The 25,313-nt window shown below is 45.8% G+C and overlaps 2 protein-coding genes across 3 annotated transcripts in view; both read left to right on the top strand.

Moving 5' to 3' along the window:
* The first annotated feature begins 244 nt into the window (after nt 1-244).
* On the top strand, nt 245-3,570 carry RPLP0 (ribosomal protein lateral stalk subunit P0). Its single transcript, XM_056359409.1, has 8 exons — nt 245-351; nt 518-621; nt 1,006-1,181; nt 1,279-1,366; nt 1,621-1,767; nt 2,253-2,438; nt 2,803-2,943; nt 3,332-3,570. The coding sequence occupies exons 2-8, from the start codon at nt 568-570 to the stop codon at nt 3,494-3,496; spliced, it is 957 nt and encodes a 318-aa protein (XP_056215384.1). The 5' UTR covers nt 245-351; nt 518-567; the 3' UTR covers nt 3,497-3,570.
* A 364-nt stretch (nt 3,571-3,934) lies between these two features.
* GCN1 (GCN1 activator of EIF2AK4) overlaps nt 3,935-25,313 on the top strand; it is a 43,468-nt gene continuing 22,089 nt past the window's right edge. For both annotated transcript variants that reach the window (XM_056334695.1, XM_056334685.1), the window contains exons 1-27: nt 3,935-3,978; nt 6,444-6,546; nt 6,924-6,987; nt 7,563-7,694; nt 8,884-8,992; nt 9,714-9,812; nt 9,895-10,029; nt 10,941-11,009; nt 11,096-11,204; nt 11,613-11,687; nt 11,953-12,081; nt 12,308-12,358; nt 12,757-12,855; nt 13,141-13,314; nt 14,856-15,008; nt 15,774-15,866; nt 17,344-17,419; nt 17,597-17,756; nt 18,668-18,857; nt 18,974-19,098; nt 19,441-19,619; nt 19,792-19,885; nt 20,614-20,727; nt 20,923-21,121; nt 21,585-21,740; nt 24,622-24,803; nt 25,089-25,169. In XM_056334695.1, the coding sequence (XP_056190670.1) occupies nt 3,961-3,978; nt 6,444-6,546; nt 6,924-6,987; nt 7,563-7,694; nt 8,884-8,992; nt 9,714-9,812; nt 9,895-10,029; nt 10,941-11,009; nt 11,096-11,204; nt 11,613-11,687; nt 11,953-12,081; nt 12,308-12,358; nt 12,757-12,855; nt 13,141-13,314; nt 14,856-15,008; nt 15,774-15,866; nt 17,344-17,419; nt 17,597-17,756; nt 18,668-18,857; nt 18,974-19,098; nt 19,441-19,619; nt 19,792-19,885; nt 20,614-20,727; nt 20,923-21,121; nt 21,585-21,740; nt 24,622-24,803; nt 25,089-25,169 (3,168 nt within the window). In that variant the 5' untranslated portion in view covers nt 3,935-3,960. The remainder of the gene's footprint in view (nt 3,979-6,443; nt 6,547-6,923; nt 6,988-7,562; nt 7,695-8,883; nt 8,993-9,713; nt 9,813-9,894; nt 10,030-10,940; nt 11,010-11,095; nt 11,205-11,612; nt 11,688-11,952; nt 12,082-12,307; nt 12,359-12,756; nt 12,856-13,140; nt 13,315-14,855; nt 15,009-15,773; nt 15,867-17,343; nt 17,420-17,596; nt 17,757-18,667; nt 18,858-18,973; nt 19,099-19,440; nt 19,620-19,791; nt 19,886-20,613; nt 20,728-20,922; nt 21,122-21,584; nt 21,741-24,621; nt 24,804-25,088; nt 25,170-25,313) is intronic.

Raw genomic sequence — 25,313 nt, 5'->3', positions numbered from 1 at the left:
TGTTGCGGTTGTTTCTAGCCCTTAAGCTTGTGAGAAACCAGAAATAAAACGGGTCCCCTGCGGGGGGGGCTGCGGTGGCGGGGTCCCCTCGGGGGTTGTGGGGTGTGTGCTCCTCCTCCCGCCAGGGGGCGCCTCCCCCCGCCGGCCGCCGCCTCCTGAGCCGCCCGCGCCTTCCGCCGGCGCGTGGCGCGCTGCTCAATGAGAACGGCGGGCCGCCCTGATTGACAGGCGGCGGACAGCCAATGGGCTGAGCGGAGGTAACCTCGCGGCTCGCTGCGATTGGGCGCGAGTGGCACTATAAAGAGGCGTGGGCCCACCCTGCGGCCTTTCTTTCCCGGAGCCCTTGTGGAGGTGGGAGAGCGGCGCGGTGGCTCCCGGGGGCCCGGGCCCGGGCGGCGGTGGGGGCGTACCCGGGGTCCTGGGCCTAGGACGGGGAGCGCAGAGCCCCGGGGAGGGGGCGGTGGAGGCGAAGGAAGGGAAGGGTGCGACCCGCCTGAGCCGCGCTTCTCCCTGGCAGGTCCCATCTCGTCTTTAAACCCGCCGGGCGATCCTTGGAGCACCGCCGCGATGCCCAGGGAAGACAGGGCTACGTGGAAGTCCAACTACTTCATGAAAATCATCGTGAGTGGCGGCGCGGCCCGGCCCGCGTGGGGCGCTGCCGGCAGCGGGGCCCGGCCCGGCGCGCCGGGGAGGGTGGCTTTTCTTAAAGAGATGGGGTGCGGTAGGCTCTCGGCGTGGTTATAGGAACTATAGAGATCAAGATGTTCCAGATCGGACCATTTTAGGGCTGCTGTGAGGATTCGTTGTGGCAGTTACAGAGATAAGTTGTTCAGGAATCTGACTAGAGAGCTGAGTGAAAGGTGCAGCCAGCGTCAGCCTGAGCTGAGCACTCAAACTTCTGACACATTAATTTTTACGTTTTAATAAATTTTATTAAAACTTGATGCTGCTCTGTGTACCGATCCAGATTTTTTTTGTATAGTTACGGTGTTTTTCTTGCTGTAGCAACTCCTGGATGATTACCCAAAATGTTTTATTGTGGGAGCAGACAATGTGGGATCCAAGCAGATGCAGCAAATCCGTATGTCCCTGCGTGGGAAGGCAGTTGTGCTGATGGGGAAGAATACGATGATGCGCAAAGCTATTCGTGGCCATCTGGAGAATAACCCTGCCTTAGAAAAGTGGGTAACGCTGTCTGAATATACTCCTGGATCATCTGTCAGGGAGGAGGGGATGTTGTCTGAGAAGCAGAACTGAAGGCTGTCATCTTTCCTTCAGGCTGCTGCCTCACATCCGTGGTAATGTGGGATTTGTCTTCACCAAGGAGGATCTGACTGAGATCCGGGACATGCTGCTGGCTAACAAGGTAGGGGAGATCAACCCTCGCTGTGTCTCTGGGCTGACAGAATCTTCACTGGAGATACCTGCAGAGTAGAAGTCCTCGAGGATTGGGAACTAGGCCCCTGCAGCCTTAGCCAAACTGCTTAAGTTCAGCTGTCTCTTCTTGTGTGTGCCTGGGTGCTGTCCTTCCTGGAGGAATGCTTCAGGAACAAGTTGCTGCCGTCTCACAAGATGTGAGAGGTGAACATTCTTCCAGCTTCTCGTTTCCCCTTTCTCCAGGTGCCAGCTGCTGCCCGTGCTGGCGCTATTGCTCCCTGCGATGTGACCGTGCCAGCCCAGAACACTGGTCTCGGACCTGAGAAGACCTCCTTTTTCCAGGCCTTGGGCATCACCACAAAGATCTCCAGAGGGACCATTGAAATTCTGGTTAGTGAGCAGTGAGCTGCTGCTGTTGAAGCTTTTCCTTGACTATAGGACCCTGATCGTGGCAGTTGAGGGAGCTGTAAGGATCAAAGCTCCCATTTGTGCTGTAATGCTGTATCAGCAGTCTGACTGCTCCACTTTGGGAACTTGAAGGAGGATGTCTGGCTTGTCTCCAGCTTGCAGTGTGGGGGGATAAAAGTTTTCCATCAGATCTCAGCTGCGTGGGTCGGCTCTGCTGGAGCAACTCAAAGGCGAGCTACCTGCAGGTGATGCGGGAAGGGCGGTGCCTTTCTCCCAGCTGAGATGTACCTGCTTGTGTGGTCTAGGGCTGTCTCAACTTGTGGAGCCAAACTTGGAGCTTGTTTTTGTTGTGCTGTGTGTTTCTTCAGTTCCATCTTTTGCCATTGGAAATGCGCGTATGTCTCCCGTTGCATTCGCTGCCTGAATGTCTTTGCGCGTAGTCACCCCTTTTCCCCTTATTTCCTCAGAGCGATGTGCAACTGATCAAGACTGGAGACAAAGTGGGTGCCAGTGAAGCCACCCTGCTGAACATGCTGAACATCTCCCCCTTCTCTTTCGGGTTGGTGATCCAGCAGGTCTTTGACAATGGCAGCATTTACAACCCTGAAGTGCTGGACATCACTGAGGAGACCTTGCACAAGCGCTTCCTGGAGGTGAGTGCCAGAACCTGGATCCGTTATGTTCTCCCTCTTCACCTCATTGCTGTGGGCAGTTGGCACTGTCCCAGAGTGAAGTGTCCTGTCTGGTATTTTCCATGAGATTCTGCAGAGCCAGGAGCTCTCCCCGGTGCCCTGCAGCAGCAGTCTATCAGGGAGTACCTTCTGTAGGCTTTTTCATCTGAAGCTACTTCAGGAAGCCTTTGAGGTCATTTAAATCTTGATGCTTTGGGTAATTTCACTGGAGCTGTGTTAATTGTGTGCATTGCCCACTATTCCTCGTTATTTTGGCAATGCAGAAACTGCCATCATCTGCTGTGGTTATTTCTCAGAACACAGAATCACGCGTCTCTCCTCACAGGGTGTTCGTAATGTTGCCAGCGTCTGTCTGCAAATTGGGTACCCGACCATCGCTTCTGTGCCCCACTCCATCGTCAACGGGTACAAGCGGGTCCTAGCTGTTGCGGTAGAGACTGACTACACCTTCCCGCTGGCTGAAAAGGTAATGGCTGAGTCCCATCTGCTGGAGACAGAGTGTTAAAAATGCATCCAGGCACTTCCACAGAAATGCCTTAGTTTGAATGGACTCGGACCTGCCTGTGTGCGAGGGACCTGCCCTGATGAGGGGCGCTTGCTTCCATATGCTGTGTACAAATGGCAGGAGAAAGCTACATTCCCTGGCATTCCTTCCTCCCTGGGGTTGTTACACTTGAATGTAGCTGCAATGTCTTTGATTCTTCATACACAGCAGCGATAGGGGCATGTATTTGGCTTCTGGTAAGCTGCAAGCATTGCCTTTGTGATTACAGAGAAGAGGTTTAATCCCTCAAAATGTTTCTTTCCTTTGAGTTCACCTTTTTTTTTTTTTTTCCCTCCCTGCCCTTTTGCAGGTGAAGGCCTTCCTGGCAGACCCCTCTGCGTTTGTGGCGGCCATCCCTGTGGTAGCTGAAGCAGCTGCACCTGCTGCTGCTGCCGCTGCTGCTCCGGCAAAAGAGGCGGTGAAGGAAGAATCGGAGGAGTCGGACGAGGACATGGGCTTCGGTCTCTTCGACTAACAGCGGCCACCGTCTGTCCTGTTTGTGTCACAGTTGGTCCAATGGGAGAAATAAAAAGCTATTGTACACCTTGACGTGTGCCCGCATCGATGGTGTAGTCTGCAGAGCGCTTGGGGCTCGGGGCTCCGGTGGGGCTCGGTGTGCCCTGGTGTGCCCCCGGGGAACGGGTGTCCCTCGGGGCTGCTGCTCACTGCACCGGGCCCTCCCCACCGCCCGCCCGCTGCGGCCAGGGCCGAGCGGGGCCGCGCCCCGAGCCGGCCTGTGCGGGGCAGCGCCCGCCGCTGCCCATTCTCCAGCGCTCGGTGCCGCCGTGCGGCGCGACCGGGGCCCGGGCGGGCGGAGGCGGCGGGCGCAGCCCGGGCCAGGCCGCGGCGCCATCGCCATGGAGACGGGCCCGCCCCGGCCGGCTCCGCGCGCGGCCCGCACCGGAAGCCGCTACCGCTTCCGGGGTCGCAGGCGGCGCCATGGCGGCCGACACGCAGGTGAGTGCGGGACGGGCCCGTGGCGCGCCGGTGGCGGCCCGGCGGCCGTGCCGGGGAGGGGGGGCCATCCCCCCGGGGCCGCGCCTGCTCTCGCTCCGCTGCGCTCCCTCGGCCCGGCGGCGGGGCTCGGCCCGGCCCGGCCCAGCGGCCGGCCGGGGACGTGGCGGCCGGCCCGGGGCGGGAAGGCCGCGGCGGCGCTGCCCGCCGGAGCCGCCTGCAGGGAGGCAGCGCCGGCCCGTGCCCCGGCCCGCGGTGCGCCCCGCTCCCGGCCCTGCCCGGCGCAGAGGCGGCCGGGCTGAGCCGCCGCTCCTTGAGCGGTTGCGGGGGACGGCTGCGGCCTGGGGGGTCTCGCCCGCTCCCGCCGTGATTGCCGGTAAACCGCTGGCCAAGCCGCGTCCCTCCCGGCTGCCGGGCCGGGCGGGCCCCGCTGCTCGCAGCGCCTCAGCACGGCCTGTGGCCGCCCCTGCCGGCCCCGCGGCTGCCGGGAGCGGCGGGGCCCGCCGGGGGGGCAGCTGCTCCCCGCGCCCGGGGCGCCCCCATGGGCCGCCTTCTCCGGTTGGGTGCGTTGGGTTGGGATGTTCCCGAGGCAAATCCTGGTCTTCCCAGGATCAGCTCCTGACTAGTACAAATCCTGCATTTGTTCTCTGTACTTTTTCGCAGCAGCGGCGCTTACGCTCTGGCTTTGTAACGTCTGTACGTGCACATCCTAATAAAACGAGAAAGCGAAAGGGCGAAGCCAGCCCCAGCAGCTCCCCGTGCGGAGCCGGCGGTCAGCTTTGTGCCGCTTGTGTAAGTGGCTGAGCTGTTTGGGAAGTCCCGTAGCTTTATACGTGACTTATATTTTTAATTTCTAGACAGTTGGGATAATTTTAATGTTTTTCGTGTCTGTACATCGCTGTGCTTGTGATTAAGCAGCATGAGTAAGTGTGGCTTTGAGTTTGCATCTGATAAACTGACATAATGGAAAGGGTTGAAAGGAGACGAGCTCTTTAATGGCAGCTGGTTCTGGCGGTTCTGATGGTAAGGACGATGTTGGTCATCCTCCGCAGGCTGACCTGTACCGCACCGTTTGGAGGCGCAGCCCTGCTTCCAGCCAGCTCTTGAGGAGAGCTCAGGGTGTGAAATAGTCACAGTGCTGGGGAGGTGCGGATGGCCTCTGTAAATTCCAGGTAGCCGCTGCACAGGGTCCCCCTTCCTGCCTGTCACCATAAAAGCTTCACTGAAAGCGGCTTTTGAGAGGATGAAAGCAACTGCCATTTCTCAGTTGCCAGGTTTCCTGTGCTTAGAAAAAGACTTGTGGCAAACCTGGTGGAGTTTTGCCTGAAAAGAGAAGGAACAGTTTGGGGGAGTTTCTAAAGGCATGCTTATTTGCTGCCCTTCCTAAAGATGATGATGATGATGGTACAAAGTTGCTCAGTTTAAGAGCTGAATTTTAAAAGCCTCTTCTTGGAGAGCTGTGTCTCGCTTTATGTAAATGCAGAAAACCTGTGGGTGTAGTCGTGGCTGAGCCCTGTTCAGCCCACACGGAGTCTTTCATCTTGCATATCTTGCAAAACTTGGAAGCTCATAGAAATGGTTTCAGTAGTTCAAGGAGCTGGTTCCTGAGAATTTAAACTTCTTTCTGGTCTTTTCAGACAGTGTGTCTCCCTGTCTCAGTACTACTTGAAAACTGAAACTGTTTATAGGAGTTAAACTCAGCGAGTAGTCTTGGTCCCTTCCTGCTGGCAGGCGGGCACGCAGTAGGGCAGGCCTGAAAACCACCATTCAGTTATGTGATGTGGTCTTTTTGTTTTGCTTGCGTAACCTTGGGCGTTACTGATAAGGTATGGAAGGAGTTTGATAGCGAAGAGCAACCTTTTGTAATCTGGTGAGTCCGGTTTACAAAATCCCTGTGATGTGTGTCTTAATTCTGGGAAAGAGTAAATGCAAGCGGTTCATTCTTTTGCTGGGCCCGAGTACAGAATTTTACGACTGTCGACAGCCTGAAACCACAGATCAGTTTTTCAGGGTGGGCAGTTACACTCAGCCCTGGGTCATCTGCAGTTGGAAGTCCCCCTTCAGGGGTCCATGGGCTTTAGGAGCTAACGTACACCGAATAGCACCTGTGCATTTTTGAGTGCATTCTTTTTTGCTTTTAAAGGTCCTGTATTCTAGGCTATTGGTCTTACGTCTTACTCTCTCTTACTTCCAGAGAGGTAAGTACATCTTACAGAGCATGAGTGCTGTGACAGGGACACAGGTTAACAGGGAAGAGTCATCCTTTGGCTGAAGCGGAAAGTTTCTGCATTCCATCGTGTATGAGATACAGTGACCCTTTCCCCAGCAGATAAGACCACAGATGATCCACATTTGATCGCTGAGAGATCCTGTGGCAGCAGATGACACGTTTGGCTTGCCCTGGTTTTGTGTTCTGTATGTTGCTATTGAAGGCAGGCTGATGTTTTCTCCTCTATGTGTGGTTTTAGATTTCTGATACACTGAAGCGGTTTGCGGTAAAAGTAACTACAGCCAGCGTGAAGGAACGGAGAGAGATCCTCAGTGAGCTGGGAAAATGCATTTCTGGGAAAGGTAAAAGCTCTGGGGCACTGTTCTGGTTACCAGGGTGGAGAAGCATGTTAAAATGTTTTGTTTCAGACGCTGTGTGAAACTTGAGGGGTAGTTTTTTGAGGGAGGGGGCTGGCAGCGTTTGGAGTCTCTGCTTCCTCACAGTGTTAATTCTAAGCATAGGTTTTGCAGGTAGCACAGAACTCTGGTTACTAGCATGTGTGCTTTTCCCATACATATGTGTAAAATGTATAAAAGAGAGAACTTTTACTGTGATCCTTGCAAGAAATGTCATAGACGTGAGCAGCTGACTGATTTCAGTTGTGAAGTGAATCATGTTTGTGTTAAAGATTAAGAGCTTACCAAACAATGAAGAAGCATTTTGAAATACATTGTTACAGATCTTCCAGAGGGTGCAGTGAAAGGCCTTTGCAAACTCTTCTGCCTTACTCTGCATCGATACCGGTGAGTAAATTGATGTGGAAAAGCTGTATTTAATCTATCAGTATTTATATTATATTTATTAGTTAAACTGGTTGGAGCATCTGGAAATGTTAGTGTGCAATGTAACATTGATGCATGTGACACTGAAAGATGCCATCTCTAATTAGGCTTTCAAATTACGTTTGGCATTAAAAAGTTTTACAAAGCTTACCTTGTGTTTCACTTCTAATTCTGAAATTAAAACTTGCATCCTGTGGTTTAGTTTGCAAGAATTAATGCCCGTGTCCTTGTGAAGCAACATTAAAGTGTCTTTTGGACACTTTTACATTGGATTAAATTGTGGCCTGTTGTAGAGAAGCTGTTCAGAACCTCTTTTTTCTTCTGCAACCTGCTGGAGAGCCTTCTTCTGTCAGCTGAGGAAGGGAATGGAGCTTTCTGCCAGAAACTTCTCCACTTCTTGGAACAGCAAGCATAAAATGACTATTAGCTTGACTGCTAAAAGGAGAAGGCAGAGTCCTTTGTGTGTTGCAAGTATAGTAATATGTGTCATGTTGGCAGGATTTATAAAGTTCACTGGGGTGTATTTTTCATTCTAGCGATGCAGCATCCCGCAGAGCCCTGCAGCTGGCACTTCAGCAGCTCGCAGAGTCCCAGCCGGATGCAACAGCAAAAAATCTTCTGCAGTCACTTCAGTCTTCAGGGATTGGTGGCAAGGCCGGAGTTCCCAGGTGCTGGATGAGTTGCTTTGTGTGGACGCAATTCTGAGTTGCTGGTAGTTGCTTTTGTGTTCAGAATGATGCTTCTGCTGCTGCTTGCCAGAGGTGTTAAAAACATCTAGAGACCAAGTTGTTCGTGATCATTCAGATGTTCCTCTCTTCCCTCTTTCATGTCCTCTGGGAAAGCAGAAGGACTGTTGTGGTATTACTGCTGGCGGGTTGGGTCCGAGTTACGGTTTTGCCTTTAACCTTCAAGCCTGGAGAGATGAGGCACAAACCCTTTTCTCAAGAAACCATCTCCAAAATGATTAGGAAAGGGGATTTCCTCACCCAGCTGGTGTTCAGCTGGTGGAATTCAAGACCTTATTTAGACAGGGAGATAATGAAATCTGAAGCAGAGCTGAGAAACATGCAGCTCTTCTAAAACGCTGGTGGTTCCCAAAGGTGACGCAGGGTATTGTGCCACTGCTGGAGGCCACAGAGCACCATCCTGCAATGCCTCCATGGCTGAGTAGGAGTGTGGCATTTAGAAAAAGATCTGATCTTGGTTTAAAGGCTTGCAGTGAGATGATTTTTACCTTTCTGTCACGGTGTCTGGCCTTGTGCGCAAGGACAATTTCTAAATATTCTTTCGCTTTGAGGTAGAGATCAAAATAGGGTGAGGATCCTCAGGGAGCTGCGAGGTGGGATCTGTTACCTGAAATGGAGGGAGGACGTGAGAGTTAGCAGAAACCGGAATGGAGTAGTGTGCCAGGAGGGAATGTAAGCTGAGAAACGATTTGGCAGTCTAAGGCTGGGAAGCTATGACGGTAAAGATGAGCAGCAGATGAGAAATCTTGAGTCACTTTTTGGGCACTCTCAGTTGGCAAAGTATTTAACTCTCATTTCTGTAATGCTGCTGGGAAGATCCAAAAATGGTCTTTCTTCTGCTAAGGTTTTTCATTCCCAGCAGGAAAGATTTAGCCTCTTTTGTGCCATTCAGAAGTTCTAAGTGTTAAACAGGAGTTGAAGCACATAGCTTCCTACGACTAATTATTTCTTTTAAAAACTAAGGCTTTAGCTGTATTTTTGCATGATAAAATTGCTTTGCTTATAAGGTGGTGTTCTGACTTGGGCAGAGATGAGTCTGTTGTGGTCTAGTTAGGTGTAAGTTACATATTGGGAGCTGTAGATTTACCTCCTTCTCCCGTTTGTGCAACAGTAAGAGCAGTGGATCTGCAGCTCTGCTGGCACTCTCCTGGACATGCCTGCTTGTCCGCACAGTCTTTCCAACACCTGACAAGAGGCAGGGAGAAACATGGAAAAAACTGGTAGGTTCTTTTTGGTTTGCAGAAATATCCCTTTGTAGATAAGGACTTAAATATTTCTAATGTCTTTAAGTTGCTGAAACATCGCAAATGATTCTGCACATAACTGATAATGTCCCATTAAAATCCAGGTTTACATGGCAGTCTTTTTTGCTTGCTGGTGTATTTTGATCTCTCCTGGTCTGCTGGAGAAAACAGGAGCTGTATAAAGCAAAGGAGTGGGGCAGCCTTGCGCCTGCACAGAGTTGCTCTGCATACTATGGTGCATACCAGTGTTTCTAGACCTGGCGTGCTAGTGGTGCCTCCAAGGTGCAGTCTGCAGTGTGGCATGAATTCCTTCTGCCTCCCTTGAAGCATTTGTGTGTGATATTCTGCCAGACAGTGTCAAGTAGCTTTTTGCTTTCTTTTCACTGCTTTAACAACCTGAACCTGTGACCATGCCCATAGCACCTGGGAATATAGCTGGGACACGTTTTAAGAAGAGATGTAATCTGACATAAATTGCTGTTTTCAGAGACAAAGTTTGCAGAGCTACTGTGCATGGTTCTGCAAAGTGGTGTGTGTGGGACAAAAGCAATGTCAGCTTGTGGGGAGAACTTACATGATGTAAGGACTTTTTCCTAAGCACATTCAGCTAATCACTGACATTGTGATCCGTCTTGTTCCGTATGAACTCTCTGAGAAGCAGGTGCATGAAGGTTTTTTTGTCTGTTTCCCTTGGCAGGTGGAGGCTCAGTGTTTGCTCCTTTTGGAAGTCCTGGGAGGTTCTCATAAGCAGGCGGTGAATGGGGCTGTGAAGAAATTGAACAGGCTGTGGAAAGAGGTGATGTGTACTGTACGTGACCGTACTCAGTAGCTGTTCTAGGTTCTGCTGTCTTAATGTGCCTTGCTCTTTTTCTCTTCAGAACCAAGATCTGGTGGATCAATACCTGTCTGTCATTCTTGGTCTTGAACCAAACCAGAGTTATGCTGCAATGCTTGGACTTGTGGTACAGTTTTGCACAGCACAGAAAGAGATGGATATTATTAAACGATACAAGGTGAATTTGTTGTACTGCTTTTTTTTTTTTTTTTGCTAATAAGTGTTACAGTTGAATTGAAATAACTAGAGCCCGAAATAAATTCACTAAGTATTTATTAAGGCAGGAAAGCAAAAACAGCGCCGGGCGGCCGGGGAGTCACAGCTCCATCCAGGCTCGCAAATTCCAACAAGTATCACAGCCCTTTTATCCTCAACTTCAAGGCCAGTTTAAGCAAACAGTTATGCTCTCAGTCCCGTAGCAAGAAGCTGTATATTACAAAACTAATCTATTTTTACACTAAGGTCTAGATGAAGACAAAGGTTGTCATAGTAACATGAGATTATGGTTTAGCATTGGCCTTGAGAAGGTACATCTCGCAACCTCATGGTTAACAGTTAACTCTTTTCTCACCAGACAGAACGTTATCAAATCTGTTGCAGCAAGATCATTCCTTTTGTTAAAAACCCATTTGATCAGCAAATTACCCTTAGTTACTTGTTACAATAAGTAGCTTCACTTCTCATCGTGGGGAAGGGGGCTGAATAGATTGAGGTTGTACTTTGCATCTGCCTCTGGTTTTGTTATCTGTCAGTTCAGTAGTCACACACTTCTGACTAAACAGCTGGCATAGGTTTACAGAGGGGGTGTCAGATGTGTGGCTTTTTGCTGTGGCCTGTGCATTTATATAGATGGCCAACACTGCAGCTTTCTATCTTCTCCCCTGTGTAGGAACAGAAGGCAGCATTTAGCTCGCAGTGCTTTTTGAGTGTTGGGCTGAGGGGTAGAGCAGAGAGTACTGATCTCTGCTTGACTGTCTTACATGAGGATGGAAGCACAGCTGCTTAGTGGATGGGCTGCCTTCCAGAGGCATGCAGGGTGCTGTGTATGGCTTGCAGTGTGGCTGTAATTTGGTGGTTTTACTTGTTCAGAGTGCTCTTCTGGATTTCTACTTGAAGACCATCCTTATGAGCAAGACAAAGCCTCAGAAGCACGTGCTGGTGAGACATGCTGTTACAGAGCTGCTTGTGCTTTTGTCCTATGTGCAACATCCACTGCTGCGCTGAGCGCTTTGTTCCCTTTGCAGGACAGCTGCTCCCCGCTTCTTCGGTACATGTCTCACGCTGAATTCAAGGACTTAGTTTTGCCAACTCTGCAGAAATCCCTGCTACGGAGTCCTGAGAACGTAATTGAAAGTGAGTCTGTCATCTCTCTGCATTGCTATGTCAAAGAGCATGAGTAGTTATTCCTTAGAGCTCTGGAGCTGTTGGGGGAGTACGTCTCTCTGGACTGTGCTTTTGGTTGTGTGAGTGCAGGCAGCGGGATTGTCTAAGGATTAGATGTGGAGAAGCAACATTTGTGGTGTGATCCCAGGTGTCTGGGAATGTGATAGTTACTGTTTGCACTGAGGACAGAATTTCACAGCTGAGTGCTCAGAATAATCCTGAATTAATCTGTTCATTGGGCATCAATTTCAGTGGTTTTTTTCTTCCTATTCCTTATTGACCCTGTCTGCTCTTGATGTGAACTGTGGGCAAGGGTGTATTAAAATGATGAAAACAGTTACTCAAAATTTAATATGCCATTATCTCTTCTGTCTTCAGCAATCTCGTGTTTGCTCGTATCTGTGAATCTGGATCTTAGCCAGTATGCTCTAGACATTGTGAAAGGACTGGCCAGTAAGTACCCTAACTTCTGGAGGGAATGATGAATTCAGAATAAAGCTTTTTTTTCATCTTTGTGGGTGTACCTGTAACAGCTTGATTGTTGGTGAAGAGGTTGTTTTATGTTGGAGGGAGGATGATGCTGTAACTTGGAACTGGAATAGTTCACATGATGGTTCTAGAAGCTGAGTCAAGCCACGACGTGTAAAGATATGTCCTTGTCTTGCTGGGTTTGTGCAGTTTGTTATAAGGAACTCTTAGCTTGTGTGTTATTTTCTAGGTCATCTGAAATCCAACAGTGTGCAGCTGATGGATGAAGCAGTTGTGGCATTAAAGAACTTGGCTCGACAGTGTAGTGATCCTTCAGCTGTGGAGTCGCTGGGCAGACACCTTTTCGCCATCTTAGGGGGTGAGTAAATGGTGGGATAAGCAATGGAGATGAATAAAGGCTTGCCAGCTTCAAGGAGTTGTGTGTATTGTATTTTCTGTTGTCTTTAGCTGCCTGTATCATAGGGGTGGCTCAGCCTGGATCAGGGATAATGCGGCAGGCTTTTGCATTTTAGAGATCCTTGATGTAGCACATAGCTGTTGTCTGTCTGTAAGTCAGCTGTCACCCATTTATTTCTGTTTGGCAGGCTCAGAAGGGAAGCTGACAGTTGTTGCTCAGAAGATGAGTGTCCTTTCAGGTGAGGATCCTAGAAGAAAGGTGCTTCTCAGGTGGAAGAAATTTAGCAGAAGGCTGAATGAAAGGGATCTCATATGTTTAGGGTTTCCTGCCTGTCATTCTGAATTGGCTGTAGTTGATGTCAGAGAGAGTGCCGGCAGGATGCCACATGCCAGTTCTTGACTTTCTAGCCAAAGGAAATAATTGGCTGGTAAGGTAAAATATTTTATGCAAGAAAGACGACTATTCTGAGTAAAAATTAAGACAGAGGTCCTGCTGTGTTGGTACATCCCTTGCAGTGACAAGAAACAGCTATGTCTATGCAGGGGTTGAAATGAAATGAAACTTTCTTGATCGTTTTTAGATTTTGCAGCAAGTGCTGGTAGCTTGGGAACTAATGAGAGGGTTCTGTCCTTTCAGGGATCGGCAGCCTTAGTCACCATGTGGTTTCTGGATCATCTAGCCAAGTTCTGACTGGAACCATGGCTGAGCTTTTCATCCCTTTCCTGCAACAAGAAGGTGAAACCTCTTGCCTTTGTTCTGGGTTTGCTAAGCTGCTTTTGTCATGAGCAGGATTTTCATATGGCCTGTTATTCAGGATAAATCTGGATTCTCGCCTGTTGCGTTACAAAATCTGTTGCCCTGTTTGGATGAGCAACCCTGTGGAGACAGTGCTGTGTCTGTTAGGAGCACATCCATTCTTTTCCTGCCTCTCCCCAGCGTTATCACCTGACATTATTCTGGTTTATGTTCCTGTGTTTTATGCAATTGTTGTACTGACATGAGCTCTGTGTTACTTCCTAGTCCATGAAGGCACCTTGGTTCATGCAGTCTCTGTCCTGGCTCTTTGGTGTGTTCGGTTCACCACAGAAGTTCCCAAGAAGTTGGTAGAATGGCTAAAGAAAGCCTTCAGCCTTAAAACCTCTACTTCAGCTGTGAGACATGCCTACCTGCAGTGCATGCTAGCATCTTTCAAAGGTAAATCTGTGCAGCTATTAGTAACTCTTTAGACTGTGTGGCTTAAGAGAAATCAACTTTTGTACTTCCTGATACAAGTAGATAGCTGTGTGGATTAAGAAGAATTTTGGTAGGTGATATCTGTTCACTGACATCCTTCCTGTTTCTCCTTAAACTCTCTCTTGCTTTGAAGTTTATAAAGGTGGTTTGTCTCCTTGTATAACTAGCATCACTGCTCATCGTGCTGTCTTTCGTATACTCCCAAAGTAATCTTTGATTGCTTTGTTTTTGTCTTACACTTAAATGATAAGGTTTCTAGCTCAGGGACTCTGCTTTTTTTTTTATGTAGCACCCAGCACACTGGGATCCTGGTCTCTGGCTTTGGCTCTTGGAAGCTTTAAAAAATAATAATAAAAAATATTGTTGTGTTTGAAATGAAGAACTTAAGATATTCTAAACTTGTGGTCTTCTTGAGATTTGTATCTGTTGGTCCTGTCCCCTTTGACTTCAGCATTTGATCCACAGGTCAAAGGGTGATCAGTCTGATGCCTGTATGTGAGATCTCCCTTTCTTGGTGATGCAGTGTGAATCAAGAAGATGGTATACATTTGCTTAAGAGATCAATAACTCAGTGTATGGTATCCATACAATGGATTAACCATCACTTTTCCAATATGATATGAATGAAATTGTAATTCTGCATTTTTCTGTTGTAGCTACCAGGAATTTCTGTGCTACCACAGGGCTGAAAAAAACACTCTTAAACCTACTTAGATTTCACAGGAAGATGGTCCTTTCAATATGGCAAAGCCTGAAATTGCTCGTGCCCCGGGCAAGGGGATTACTTGTGTGTGGCGTGTGCAGCTGTTCAGAGCATCAAGGCTTAAGATACTTATATTCTAAAATAATTTACGCACCACTGGAACAATGACCATTGCTTTGACCCACCCAACGAAGCATCCAGCTGGGACAAAGAAAAGGAGTTAGAATCTTCTAAGAGTTTATAGTTAAAACACTACTTGCAGATACTTAATGTAGAAAATCCCAAGTCTTTTGTTTCCTTTTTTAGTATTGTGTGCGAGGTGTTGCTTCTGGAAATAGCAGGAACAGCCAGCTCAGCTTCTGTGGGAGCAAGGGTTGTGGACCTGTGGGATTCCTTGACTTGTGAATGTTTGAAGTGGAACAGATGGTTGTGGCTTGCCAGGAATTTACTTTCCCTCTCTTAGGGAAACATAATCTTTGAAGTCAGGCTTCCTGTGATTTGAAGCAATTCCTTTAATGTAACTGAATTAGCATTTTCTTTTGCATCCCCTGAACAGAAACTGGTATTGAGATGGGACTGTTTTATCTGTGACGAAAGGTCTGAAGTGGTTATCCTCTAGCTTTTCGTGGTTAAAGTTCAATGCTAGTAGCGACTGGCAAATACTCTGGGCGATTCAGTCTTCCCAGTATGTGTCTGATTCCTTTCCTTGTCTAGTGACAAAAGAACCGTTGATACCCCCGTGGTGTACAGTATGAAAGGACCGTGTTGTTTTGTAACTTGTCTCTTTCTGTCTCCTCAGGTGACACATTGTTACAGGGAATGGACTTGCTGCCAATGCTGATCCAGACAGTAGAAAAAGCAGCATCTCAAAGTACTCAGGTTCCCATGGTAACTGAAGGAGTTGCTGCAGCTTTGTTGATCTGCAGGATGTCTGTAATTGAGGGACAAACTGGTAAGGTCACAAAGCGTCTAGTAGCACCCAATATAAACAGGTTCTGAGGCTTAACGCTTTTCTGGACAATATGGGTGAGATACTGTTCCTTCATCTGTGTATTGTTTCCACATAGAAGCTCATTGCCCCTTTGTATGCCAGGGAAAGATTAATTCCAGTCTCTCTCAGTTATGTCAGTGAAGAGTTCTTGCTCTTCCCTACCTTTGCACCTTCCAGCTTCCATTCATCTAGGGATATTCCTCTTTATTCTGACAGAAGACAGTCACCCAGACCTTACATGCTAGGACTTGACTGATGCATTAAAACTATTACTTGCTTGTTACTTGGGTAGTGGTTTTACCAAACGTCTTTGGAAAACACGAGGACTGAAGTTCTGTCTTCCATTAGAGGATATTACAAGAAGTCTCGTGAGTTCATACATCTGCCAGGATATAAAATCCAGGTGTGTTCTGTCTATCAAAAGCAGCACACCACTTTCCTCCTTTCCTTCATTTTTAGGAAGGTTTCCCCTATGAAATATTAAGGTAAACCAGACCAGATTTCACAAATGTAACCCAGAGAAATGTATTTTTGTCAGCAGCAGGTATTTTTGGGGCATACTTAAGTTCTGAATGAGAGAGATGAGAGGCTTTATAACTGCAGACAAGCTAAGACAGAAGTAACTTGAATGATTTCAGGAGGCAGAATTCTACTGTGTTTTATGTATGCTGGTGGGTTCTGACTTAGTTTGAAATATACTTGATAGACTTATTCTTTTCCCTTCAGAGTCTAAGCTGAGTGGTTTCTGGCAGCTGATTCTGGATGAGAAAAAACAAATTTTTACATCTGAGAAGTTCTTGCAGTCTGCATCAGAGGAAGGTAAATTGTCAGTTACTGTGTATCCGGTTGCAGTTTAACTCTGTTACGTAGTACTTACAAGAGCTAATGATGCTGTTCGCCCTGTTCTATAATCCTTGGTGGATCCAGTTTCAAATGAAAGTGAACAGCGTACTCTTTCAGAAGTATGTCTAGACTAATTGTAGTCTAAGCTTGAACAATGTATTAATTTATTTCTTAATGAACCTGAGTCATCAAACATTTATAATTCCAAAATTGTAGTCTGTTAAAGCCTTTCCAATACAAAATGCATCTCTGTAGTGTCCCAGTTTTTAAGTAAATAGTTGAAGCCAATCTGAGAGACACAGAGAAGCCTAAAATTACAAGTAAGATGGCAAAAAGTAAAATAAGGGTGAAGAAAAAACAGGTAGTTGAAAATATTAAGTATGTGGTGGAAGAGTAATAACAGATAGGAAATCAATTGGCTTATAAACTAGTGTCTCTATGCTCTGTTTTGTTCTCTTGTGTTTAAAGATTAATTGGAAAAAAATTATGGAATGTGTCCAACAGAAAACATTACTGATTGCATTGTAAATGGAAAGTTTTGAAAATGAGTTTGTGATTCCTTTCTCTGAAATGAATTCATTTATCTTTTGTACAAAGCTTTGAAGAGGTGAAGTTTTCTAAATGGGAAATAACATCGTTTCTCCTTTGCTTCCTGCAATCCTTGTTTCCTGAAGGCAATGTGTGTATCCATTCATTTTCCTTCCCAAGTCTGCAAATACTCTGAAACAGCGTGATTTGGAAAATTTTATATTGCTCCCTTAGGATGTTAGATCCAAAAAAGTAATGCTAAGAGTAAATATTGTTGTGATTTGTTATTGGTGGTTATTTAAGCAAAAACATGTAGCTGAAATGCTTAACAGCCCCAAACCATCTGATGCCTTGAATTTTGGAAGTCCTCTGTACCTGTACTTAATACGGGTTGTAACCCACCCCGTGTTTCAGGAGCTTTCTGCTCCTGCTTTGATGCTGTGATTGAACATTGATATACAAACCAAAGGGCTTAGTGACAGTTAAAGCACAGAAGATGGTGTAAGATAAAATACCAAAACTACTATTCAAATGATATTATGCACTTAAGTATGAATTCAGTAGACGTTTTATCGTCGCTGAAAATGTTTCAGCAGGGCTCAGGAATTACTGGCATTGATGCAGCGAGCACGGTGTTTATCATTCTGTTTGCTCTGTTGACTTAAACAAAAATAGGTCACACATCGTGGTCAGGAAAATTCTGCTGGGATTCAGCTAACAACGTTTTTATGAAACCATGGCTCTGTTTCCAGCCTTGGCAGATTTGAGTTGGATTTGTCTCCAGCTTCACTGAGAAGATTATGTAGAGGCTCAGTTTGGCTAGCTATTTTAACATGCTTTGCTTGCTGTTTGTTTGTTTTCAGGTAAAAAAATGTGTTTCTTTATGAAGTCTCATGCTATTTTAAATATTTGTCTTTTCCCACAGCGATGTGTACAGTACTGCAACTGACAGAGCGCCTTCTCTTGGATCATGTGCAACGGCTGCCTGAAAGTAAAGTTCAGTACGTAGCGTGCACTTGCTGCCACCGATCTGTGTCTGACCCCTGCGTGTTAATGCGGGCAGTAGAGAGGGTGGGCTTCGGACTTTGTAAAAAATGTTGAACTCTTTGTGTTTTTGTGTCCACTTGGTTTGCAGAGCTGCCTCCCTTGCTAAACCCGTTGTATTTCTCTCTTTTCAGGCAGTATCACCGTGCCCTTGTTGCAGTACTGCTGAGTCGGACCTGGCATGTTCGAAGACAGGCCCATCAAACAGTGAGGAAGCTCTTGGCCTCTCTGGGAGGGTACAAACTGGCCTATGGGCTCTTGGAGGAGCTGAAAGTGGTTCTCAGTTCTCATAAGGTGAGTAGTCAAGAAGAATAGTCTCTGCTTAGGCAGTTGCTTGTATGCTGCCAGTCACCTCCCTACCCAAGGTTTGCTCTTGGGATTGACATAGTGTGAGATGAAGATGATTCAGTTCCAGATGATTTCCTAGAATGTCACTTGTCACTAGATGACTGCATATTACTGTATCAGCATCTGTGGTGTGCTTAGTCTTCCCTACATACACAGAAGACACGTTCTTCAAAATTACGTAGGGAGGAAGCTGCAGTTTTCCATGTCCTTCTCTTATTTTAATCCAAATTTTATCTGCTGGAAGACCAAGCGCTTCGTTCCTTTCTCGCTATCCTAGTTCTTTGGCCCTGGGTTATAGCTCAGGCTGCCTATTTAAAACAAATGTAATATAAATACTTTAGTAGAAACTACTATAAAAATTAAAAATAAAATAAAAAAAGGAAATGAGTGCTATATTATTGGGCATGCTGCTAAGCCAGCACCATGTCAAGTTGTATAATTGATTAAGTTGCATTAATTAGGTACCAAGGCTGGGACTTTGTAAATAGTCTTCCCGTGTCAAAGATACAGCCTGAGTAAAGTCTTTTTGAGAAGTTACTGGGTAAAATTAGACTGCAGAAGTTGTGCATACTGTTCCCAGCCAGCTGGTTCAACCTTTTCCAAAGTCTTTGCCAAAAATGGTCGGTTTAAGTTTTATTTTACCCTGGCTTGCCAAATCTAGTGCAGTCCTCCATTCTTAACAATTCTGTCACTGTCATCGCTGCTTTGGTTCCACTGTTGTCCTGTATCCCTCCCTTCCTTTTTGTGGTACTGACAGAGGGAGCTGATGGTTGGTATTCAGTATGTTACTGTGAGGACGTGCGCTCAGGGCTCAGGAAAGCTTGGTATTATGTGTTAATGCCAAGTTGTCTACTCAGGTTCTGCCTCATGAGGTCCTGGTGATGGAGTCGGGAGAGCTGTCAGAGCTAGGAAGGTCCTATATTCCTCCCCGTGTCCTTCATGAGGCACTCTGTGTCATCTCGAGTGTGGCAGGGCTCGATGTGGATTCCTTTGAGCCAGAAAAGCTGGCGCTGGAGATGCTGCTGGTGAGCCATCATCCATCTGTAGGTGAGTGATGGGGTAAGACCACTGTCAGGGCCAGTGTAAGGGGTTTTTACCTTACCTTTTGTTTCATTGTATTAGCAGTCTGCTTGATATCTGTTATGCTCATCTCTTCTTGCTAGTGGCTGTGCAGCCGGGTCTTTGGCCAGCCCTCCTCATTAAGATGAAGATAGATCCCAAGGACTTCGTTACCAAACACCTGCATGACATACTACCCAGGATCACTGCCTACACTCTGGAGAACCAGGTGATAAACCTCTGCTTTCCTTGTGTTAGTTTTGGGAGGTACTTTGGAAGAGGAGAGTTTTCTGGAGGAGTTAAGTATTAACTGGTCTATAAGGAAGGAGATTTGTCTAAAAGATGGGGAAAAGGCAGGTTCAAAGACTATGTCTCTGGTGAAAAGGAGCTGGGATTTAATGGGGAAAGCATGTGTACCAGCAACTGAGTAGAATTTCAGGTAAAATTCAAGTACCCACTCAACAAGGAATTAGGAATTGGAACATAATGTGGGCTGTCTCAACAGAGCATACTTTTTTGAGACAGTTTCAAGGAATGCTGATAACAATATTTTCCTTTGTTTTCTTGGTAGTCATCTATGAATGCAGTGGGATCTCTCTCTCTGCTTTCACCTGGTAGAGTGCTCCCACAGCTCATCAGCACTATCTCAGCATCAATGGAGAACCCAGCTCTGTGCCAGGTTACTCGAGAGGAATTTGCTATCATGAAGACTCCAGAGGGAGAACTGTATGACAAGTCTATAATACAGAGGTAAGACTATAGTTTCTTTTTGCTGTGCACCTGGGGATTGATGGCTGCTGGCACCTAGCCGGTTGGCAAGTGGGTTTGTCAGATGCTCTTTCTGGACAGGAGTTCCCGGATTTGTGTGCCTGGATCTTAGTCCAGAGCAGTGCTGATTCTTTTCTCTACTTTTCCTTCTCAGTGCTCAACAGGATAGTATGAAAAAGGCTAACATGAAGAGGGAGAACAAAGCTTATTCTTTCAAGGAACAAATCATTGAGCTGGAGCTGAAGGAGGTGAGTTGATGGCACAGGAAAGCCAGGCTGGTCAGAACCTTCACTACATGAACCTTTGCATGGCTTCTGTTGGGAAAGATTCTCTGAACTTCTTTGAATACCTGATTGTTGTCTTTTCTTGTATCTGTATGCATCAGTTTTTCTCTGTATTTGTATCAATTTATGTGGTGGTCTACTTGTTTCAGAGTGTGCTTACTTGTTTGTAATACCCGATTTTTCCCTTCATTTCATGTTCAATGTATGTTGTGTAACTTTTTTGGTCAGGGTTGTTAAATAGGTGCTTCCATCTTGTTGACAGCCAGCAGTTCTGTTGAGTCTGGCCAGAGCAGTGGGTGTAGGTGCGGGGAAGAATTTGGTGAAAGGAAGGGAATGTACCAGGTTGACTGGAGAAGTCTTTTATTGGAGGTTGACTTTTGTTTGCTCTAGGGAGGATGACATGCCCATCCACTGTAGAAAGAGCTGGACAGTTCTTTTTGATGATGTCAAATAGTTTGTGACAGATTGAAATGTGGGAGAAACTGATGTCATTCTGCTAATGGGACGCTAAAGTGTCAATCTGCTGATTCCCACTCTGTGTCTTCACTTAAGAGTGATATACTTGGAAGAATATTTTGATGCTGTTTTAAAAGTGAAGTGCAAAAAACGCCAATGTGTCCAACTTTCCTATCTGGTGGAGGGGATGGTGTTAATGGCTCCCAGTTATTAATGTCTATGGTGCTCTACTGCAGGAAATAAAGAAGAAGAAAGGAATAAAGGATGAGGTGCAGCTGACTAGTAAGCAGAAGGAGCTGATGCATGCACAGCTGGAAAGGGAGTCTCAGATAAGAAAACGGCTGAAGGAGGTAAGCCTCGATGGTCCTTTTTGCCAGCTCCGCAGCTACCATGACCCAAGTCATTTTGATGTAAGGAAAATGGAGTAGCATAGAGAATGTTTGACAAAACCCGATTTCCTTGTTTCATTAGAAATCAGATTTAACAGCTTGATTTTTTCCCTATGGAAGATCTTATGATAACCTTTTAAATTGTTTCTCTTACAGCTTGATAATGAGCTGGAAACAGCTCTAGGACTCCTGGATGCTGTTATAAAGAGAAAGCCTCCTGGTCTAACTCAGTACATCCCTGGTCTTGTTGGTTCCTTCTTGCCACTTTTTCGATCACCTTTGGCTGCTCCAAGGGTTAAGAAACCTTTTCTTTCCTTAGCTTCCTGTGTCATGCCTGCCCGACTGAAAACCTTAGGTTAGTATTTGCAGTTGCTGTTTAAGGGCAGGGTGTATTTTATGGCACAAAAGTGAAAATTCATGCTCCTTACAAGCTGTGGATCATGACCATGTACCACAGACAGCCAAGCAGAAAAACCACCCTGGAACAGTGCTTAGGGTGATGACTGATGTCCCTGAGATCCTGCTGCTGGATAGCACTGGGTCCAAAGACTAGGACTTATCTAGCCATCGTGACCATGTCTCAGTAGCAGTTGGTCACAATCGGACTGTCTCCCCTGTGCGGTTTGGAGTGTAACTCACAGGTGTAACTGTTGTGAAGCTGTCCCCTGTAAGCCTTCGGGCTGTGCTTCCTTCTCTGTGCAGCCTGGGCTGTTGTACAGAGCTTTGTTGTAATTCTTGGGGCTCTGCTCCTGGGGACTTTTCTCTCGAGAAATCTTTGGGTTTAGTCTTCTCACAGATTCTTTATTCTTTCATACCAGGTACTTTAGTGAGCCATGTGACCTTGCGCCTGATGAAACCAGAATGTGAATTAGATGAATCCTGGTGTCAAGAAGAGCTGCCTACTGCGCTGAACAGAGTTGTTGGCTTGCTGCATGCCCATACCATTCCTAGCCGAACAGGCAAGGGAGAGCCAGGTAAGAAGTGGTGTAGATGCCTCTGACACCTTCTCCCCCACCAATATGTCTGCGAGCTGTGTTAGTTCTGATGGTTTGTATAATGTTTTATAGGTGAGACTTAACTTTTTTTAAAAAATCAGATAAGTTTTCATAGATATGAAAAACTTAAAGGTTTTTTTTTTGTGGTAGTAGTAGAAATGATGTTACAAGTATAGTAAACATAGAAACGAAATAACAGTATTTTTTTCTTAGAATAGTTCATACAGAAATAATAGTAGTGAAATTAAGGCTCATCTTTGCCAAGGACAGTTCCTACCTTTCAACACCACTTAGCATAAGTGGAAAGACAAAATAATTGCTTGTTATCTGTGATCTCAGCAGCGAAGTACCTGTGGCCCCTGCTTGTTTGCTATGTTGTTGCTGCAGTTCATGAATATTTTATTCTGGCGTGGTTGTAAAAGAAGCAGTTCTTTCCCACTCTAACATAAAGGCAAGCACCAATATTTCAATATTTTTACAGTGCAAGAATATGATCTGCATTAAAATGAAACTTGTTTTCTTGATTTTTTTTTTTCTTTTTTTTTTTTTCTCCCCACCAGCTTAGTTTTAATCTAGATCACTAGAATCTGCTTCATGCTGGAGTGCACAAGTACTTGTGCCATTACAGAAGAGGGAGGGTAGGTGTGCTTCCTTAGGGGCAGGGATGGCTTAGGCTGTCTTAAAGCATCTGGTGTACTGTAGTGATAGACGTGGTTCATCCAGGCTTTGGATAGTTCCTCCAGCTCAATCAAAAGCTCCTGTGGTAGATGATGGTTTATAATTTTTAAAGGGAAACGTAGGATTCCGTTTGGTCCCTTACCCCAGTTCAGTTTTCCTTTTAGCTGTTCTGTTGCCAGTCAGAGCTGCAGTTGTGTGGTTATGGCACATGTAATCTTCACAGCTGAATAGCAGCAATTGACTGTGGTAAGCACCACTTCAGTGCTGAACATCTCAGTGATAATTCAGAGTCTCCACTATACAATTAATTTCCATAGTAAGTGCAAGTTCAGTAACATTTAAATCCATTTTCAGGCTTATTTCCAGAAAGTAGTAGAAGTATTGTCAAGATTTCCTGCAGTGCTTAATGAAATTAATATCTGATTATTTTTTTTCATTTATGCAAGAGAAAGGAAGTCGGTTCCATAGCACTTTGTCAGACAAGTCATGTTATATAATCAAATTATTTTTCCTCATTTTCAAAGTTCTTTGGAGTCTTGCAATATTACTAGCAGAGGTTAGTTTAGGTTTCTCAGCTTACCATGAAACCTAAGACAGACCGTACCTTTTTATAATATGAATGATAAATTTTATCATTCATTGCTGAAATGTCAAGATACACTTTATAATCCTTTTTTGCGCTGGTCAGTACCAGCTCCTGTGTTAATAGGACATTTATCTTTTCAGATAAAGCTTTATTCCTCCTGCTGCATATAGAGGGATGGTTGTTTAAGCCTAAAAATATCTGGTCAATAACTGCAAAAAAAAAAAAAAGCATAAAAGCAGACAGACACTGAGCAGAGAAAAATCCCCATCAGAAATGGAGGGGGGGTTCCCTAAGATATTCATGTTAGTTAGGAGCTCACAGTGTGTTTGTTATTTAATATTTCTCCCTTGAACTACTTTTGCAGTATCTATGCCCTACATAAGCTGACTAATACTGCAGTATTGTATCTGCAGTGCTCTTAATCTGCATCTTAGAAATTTAAAATCTGGCGTTCTCTGACAGCATAGAGAGGATATAGAAAGCAAACATTTTCCTTAGACATCTAATAACGTTAATTTTAACTGGACTAACTGTGAGGAGCATTTGTTATGTCCCATAGTCAAGCCCCTGTGAGAAGGAAGAAGCAAAATCTTTAACAAAGGGAATCCAAAAGCTTTATAATTTTTTAAGAGGAGAGGGGAGTTGAGAATTGCACCGGTATTAGAGGAACCTCATTCTCAAGAATCCAGTGGGAAACTGGAGTGACAGGTTAGCTAGGTTGGTAGGAAGTGTTCAAAGGGAATGTAGCTAGTGAACAGGTCCCTGTTTTGGGACAAACGAACTTTAGAAGTGCATTAGTTAAATTATCAGATTCCTGTGTGGATTCCTCCTGCTCAGAAGTAAAATTGATTGTAATGGTTTTTTTGTCATTTGTTTGTTTGGGTTTTTTAGTTTAGTGCATTTTAATTCTCAGGGTGTACACACAAACTAAATGCACTTTACATAATAGCTTTTATTTCAGATTTGGTTGTGATGAATTTGATTTTGTGTTCCATCCCCGCTGCCCACAGATATTTCCAGGATAGACAAAACCTCAGTTTTGCCTGCTTCTCTACTTTAATCCATTGAACTGTTTCAATTTCATTTATGGTGTGTATTTTTGCATTGTCAAATCATTGGAAGTAATTTGGAATTCTAATGTGGCTTTAATTAAAGCCAGCTCATTGGTGTAGCAAGCAACAACATTCGGTAGAATCACAGAATCATTTAGGTTGGAAAAGACTCTTTAAGATCATCAAGTTCAACCACTGACCTAACACTGAAATGCCAGATGTCACTGTTGGAACCATGCTGTTGCCGCTGTTGAGTTGCCAAGTGGCAGAGGCTAACAGGGGGCTGGCTGCGTGCACTGCTTCAAACAGGCTAAGCTTGGTCTGTGTGGGTTAAGTCCGGGCGCACATGAAACAGTGTCCTTTAGCCAGGGTGTTTCTAGGGGCATAGAAATACTTACAGTCACTTAGCATGTTTGGGCATAAGGCTGAAGCTGGCCACATCCATCGTGAGCTGCCAAGGTGTGCGTTTTATACCAGTCAATATTATAAAACAAAGATGTGAGAGGATCAGCTATGCTTATGGGACTGTTTTTCCTTTTTGCAGGTGCTGCTCCGTTATCAGCTCCAGCATTTTCCTTAGTCTTTCCTCTCCTAAAGACGGTTATGACTGAGACACCCCATGACAGTGAAGACAAGGAGGAGTTCCTGGTCAAGATTCTGCAGATCCTTACGGTCCATGCTCAGCTGAGATCATCGGCAAATGGCCAGGCTTTGCTGGTGGATGAGGTAAGTGAGAACTGTGAGGATCAGATGACCTCCTTCAACAGTTGTTTGGATGAAGCATGGGATAAAACAGCTAATGTGTGAAGTGGACAAAGCAGATTAATTCTTCGAGTTAGGTTTACCAATGTAAGATTGTTTCCATCACAGGCTTTGGATACCTGTCCAGCCCTAGATTTTGATTGTGTTTTTTATAAAGAGTGTCATACAGTGGCAAGGTACTTTGGAGTCACAAGACATAAAGCTTTTTCTCCTCCCTCTGCCTCCCCTGCCCCTGCTCCAACCTTTCAGAACGGCCCAGAGTTGCTGCCCCGGAGGGACATGCTAGTTCTGCTAAGCCGGGTGATAGGAACAGGTTCTCCACGGTTACAGGTGAGTCCTCAGCTTCATAACCACAGCCAGGATTCTGCCGAAGTTTCATCAGCATCTACATGAAGGAAATACACCCACTTGGTTTAAGTCTCTGAGGCTGGTGGTTGATACGTTACCTATTTTCTCCTGTGTTTATGGTATTCC

The sequence above is a fragment of the Falco biarmicus genome, chromosome 1 (genome assembly GCF_023638135.1).
Source record: "Falco biarmicus isolate bFalBia1 chromosome 1, bFalBia1.pri, whole genome shotgun sequence".
Classification (NCBI taxonomy): Eukaryota; Metazoa; Chordata; class Aves; order Falconiformes; family Falconidae; genus Falco; species Falco biarmicus.
Note: the sequence above shows the minus strand (reverse complement) of the source record. Positions and strands in the feature narration are given on the sequence as shown.

What these genes read in the sequence shown, in the direction of transcription:
- RPLP0 (XM_056359409.1), top strand. Translation starts at nt 568, where the DNA reads ATGCCCAGGGAAGACAGGGCTACGTGGAAGTCCAACTACTTCATGAAA. An exon ending in ACATGCTGCTGGCTAACAAG is followed by an intron (nt 1,367 to 1,620) that starts GTAGGGGAGATC and finishes CCCTTTCTCCAG; the next exon opens with GTGCCAGCTGCTGCCCGTGC. An exon ending in TGCACAAGCGCTTCCTGGAG is followed by an intron (nt 2,439 to 2,802) that starts GTGAGTGCCAGA and finishes CTCTCCTCACAG; the next exon opens with GGTGTTCGTAATGTTGCCAG.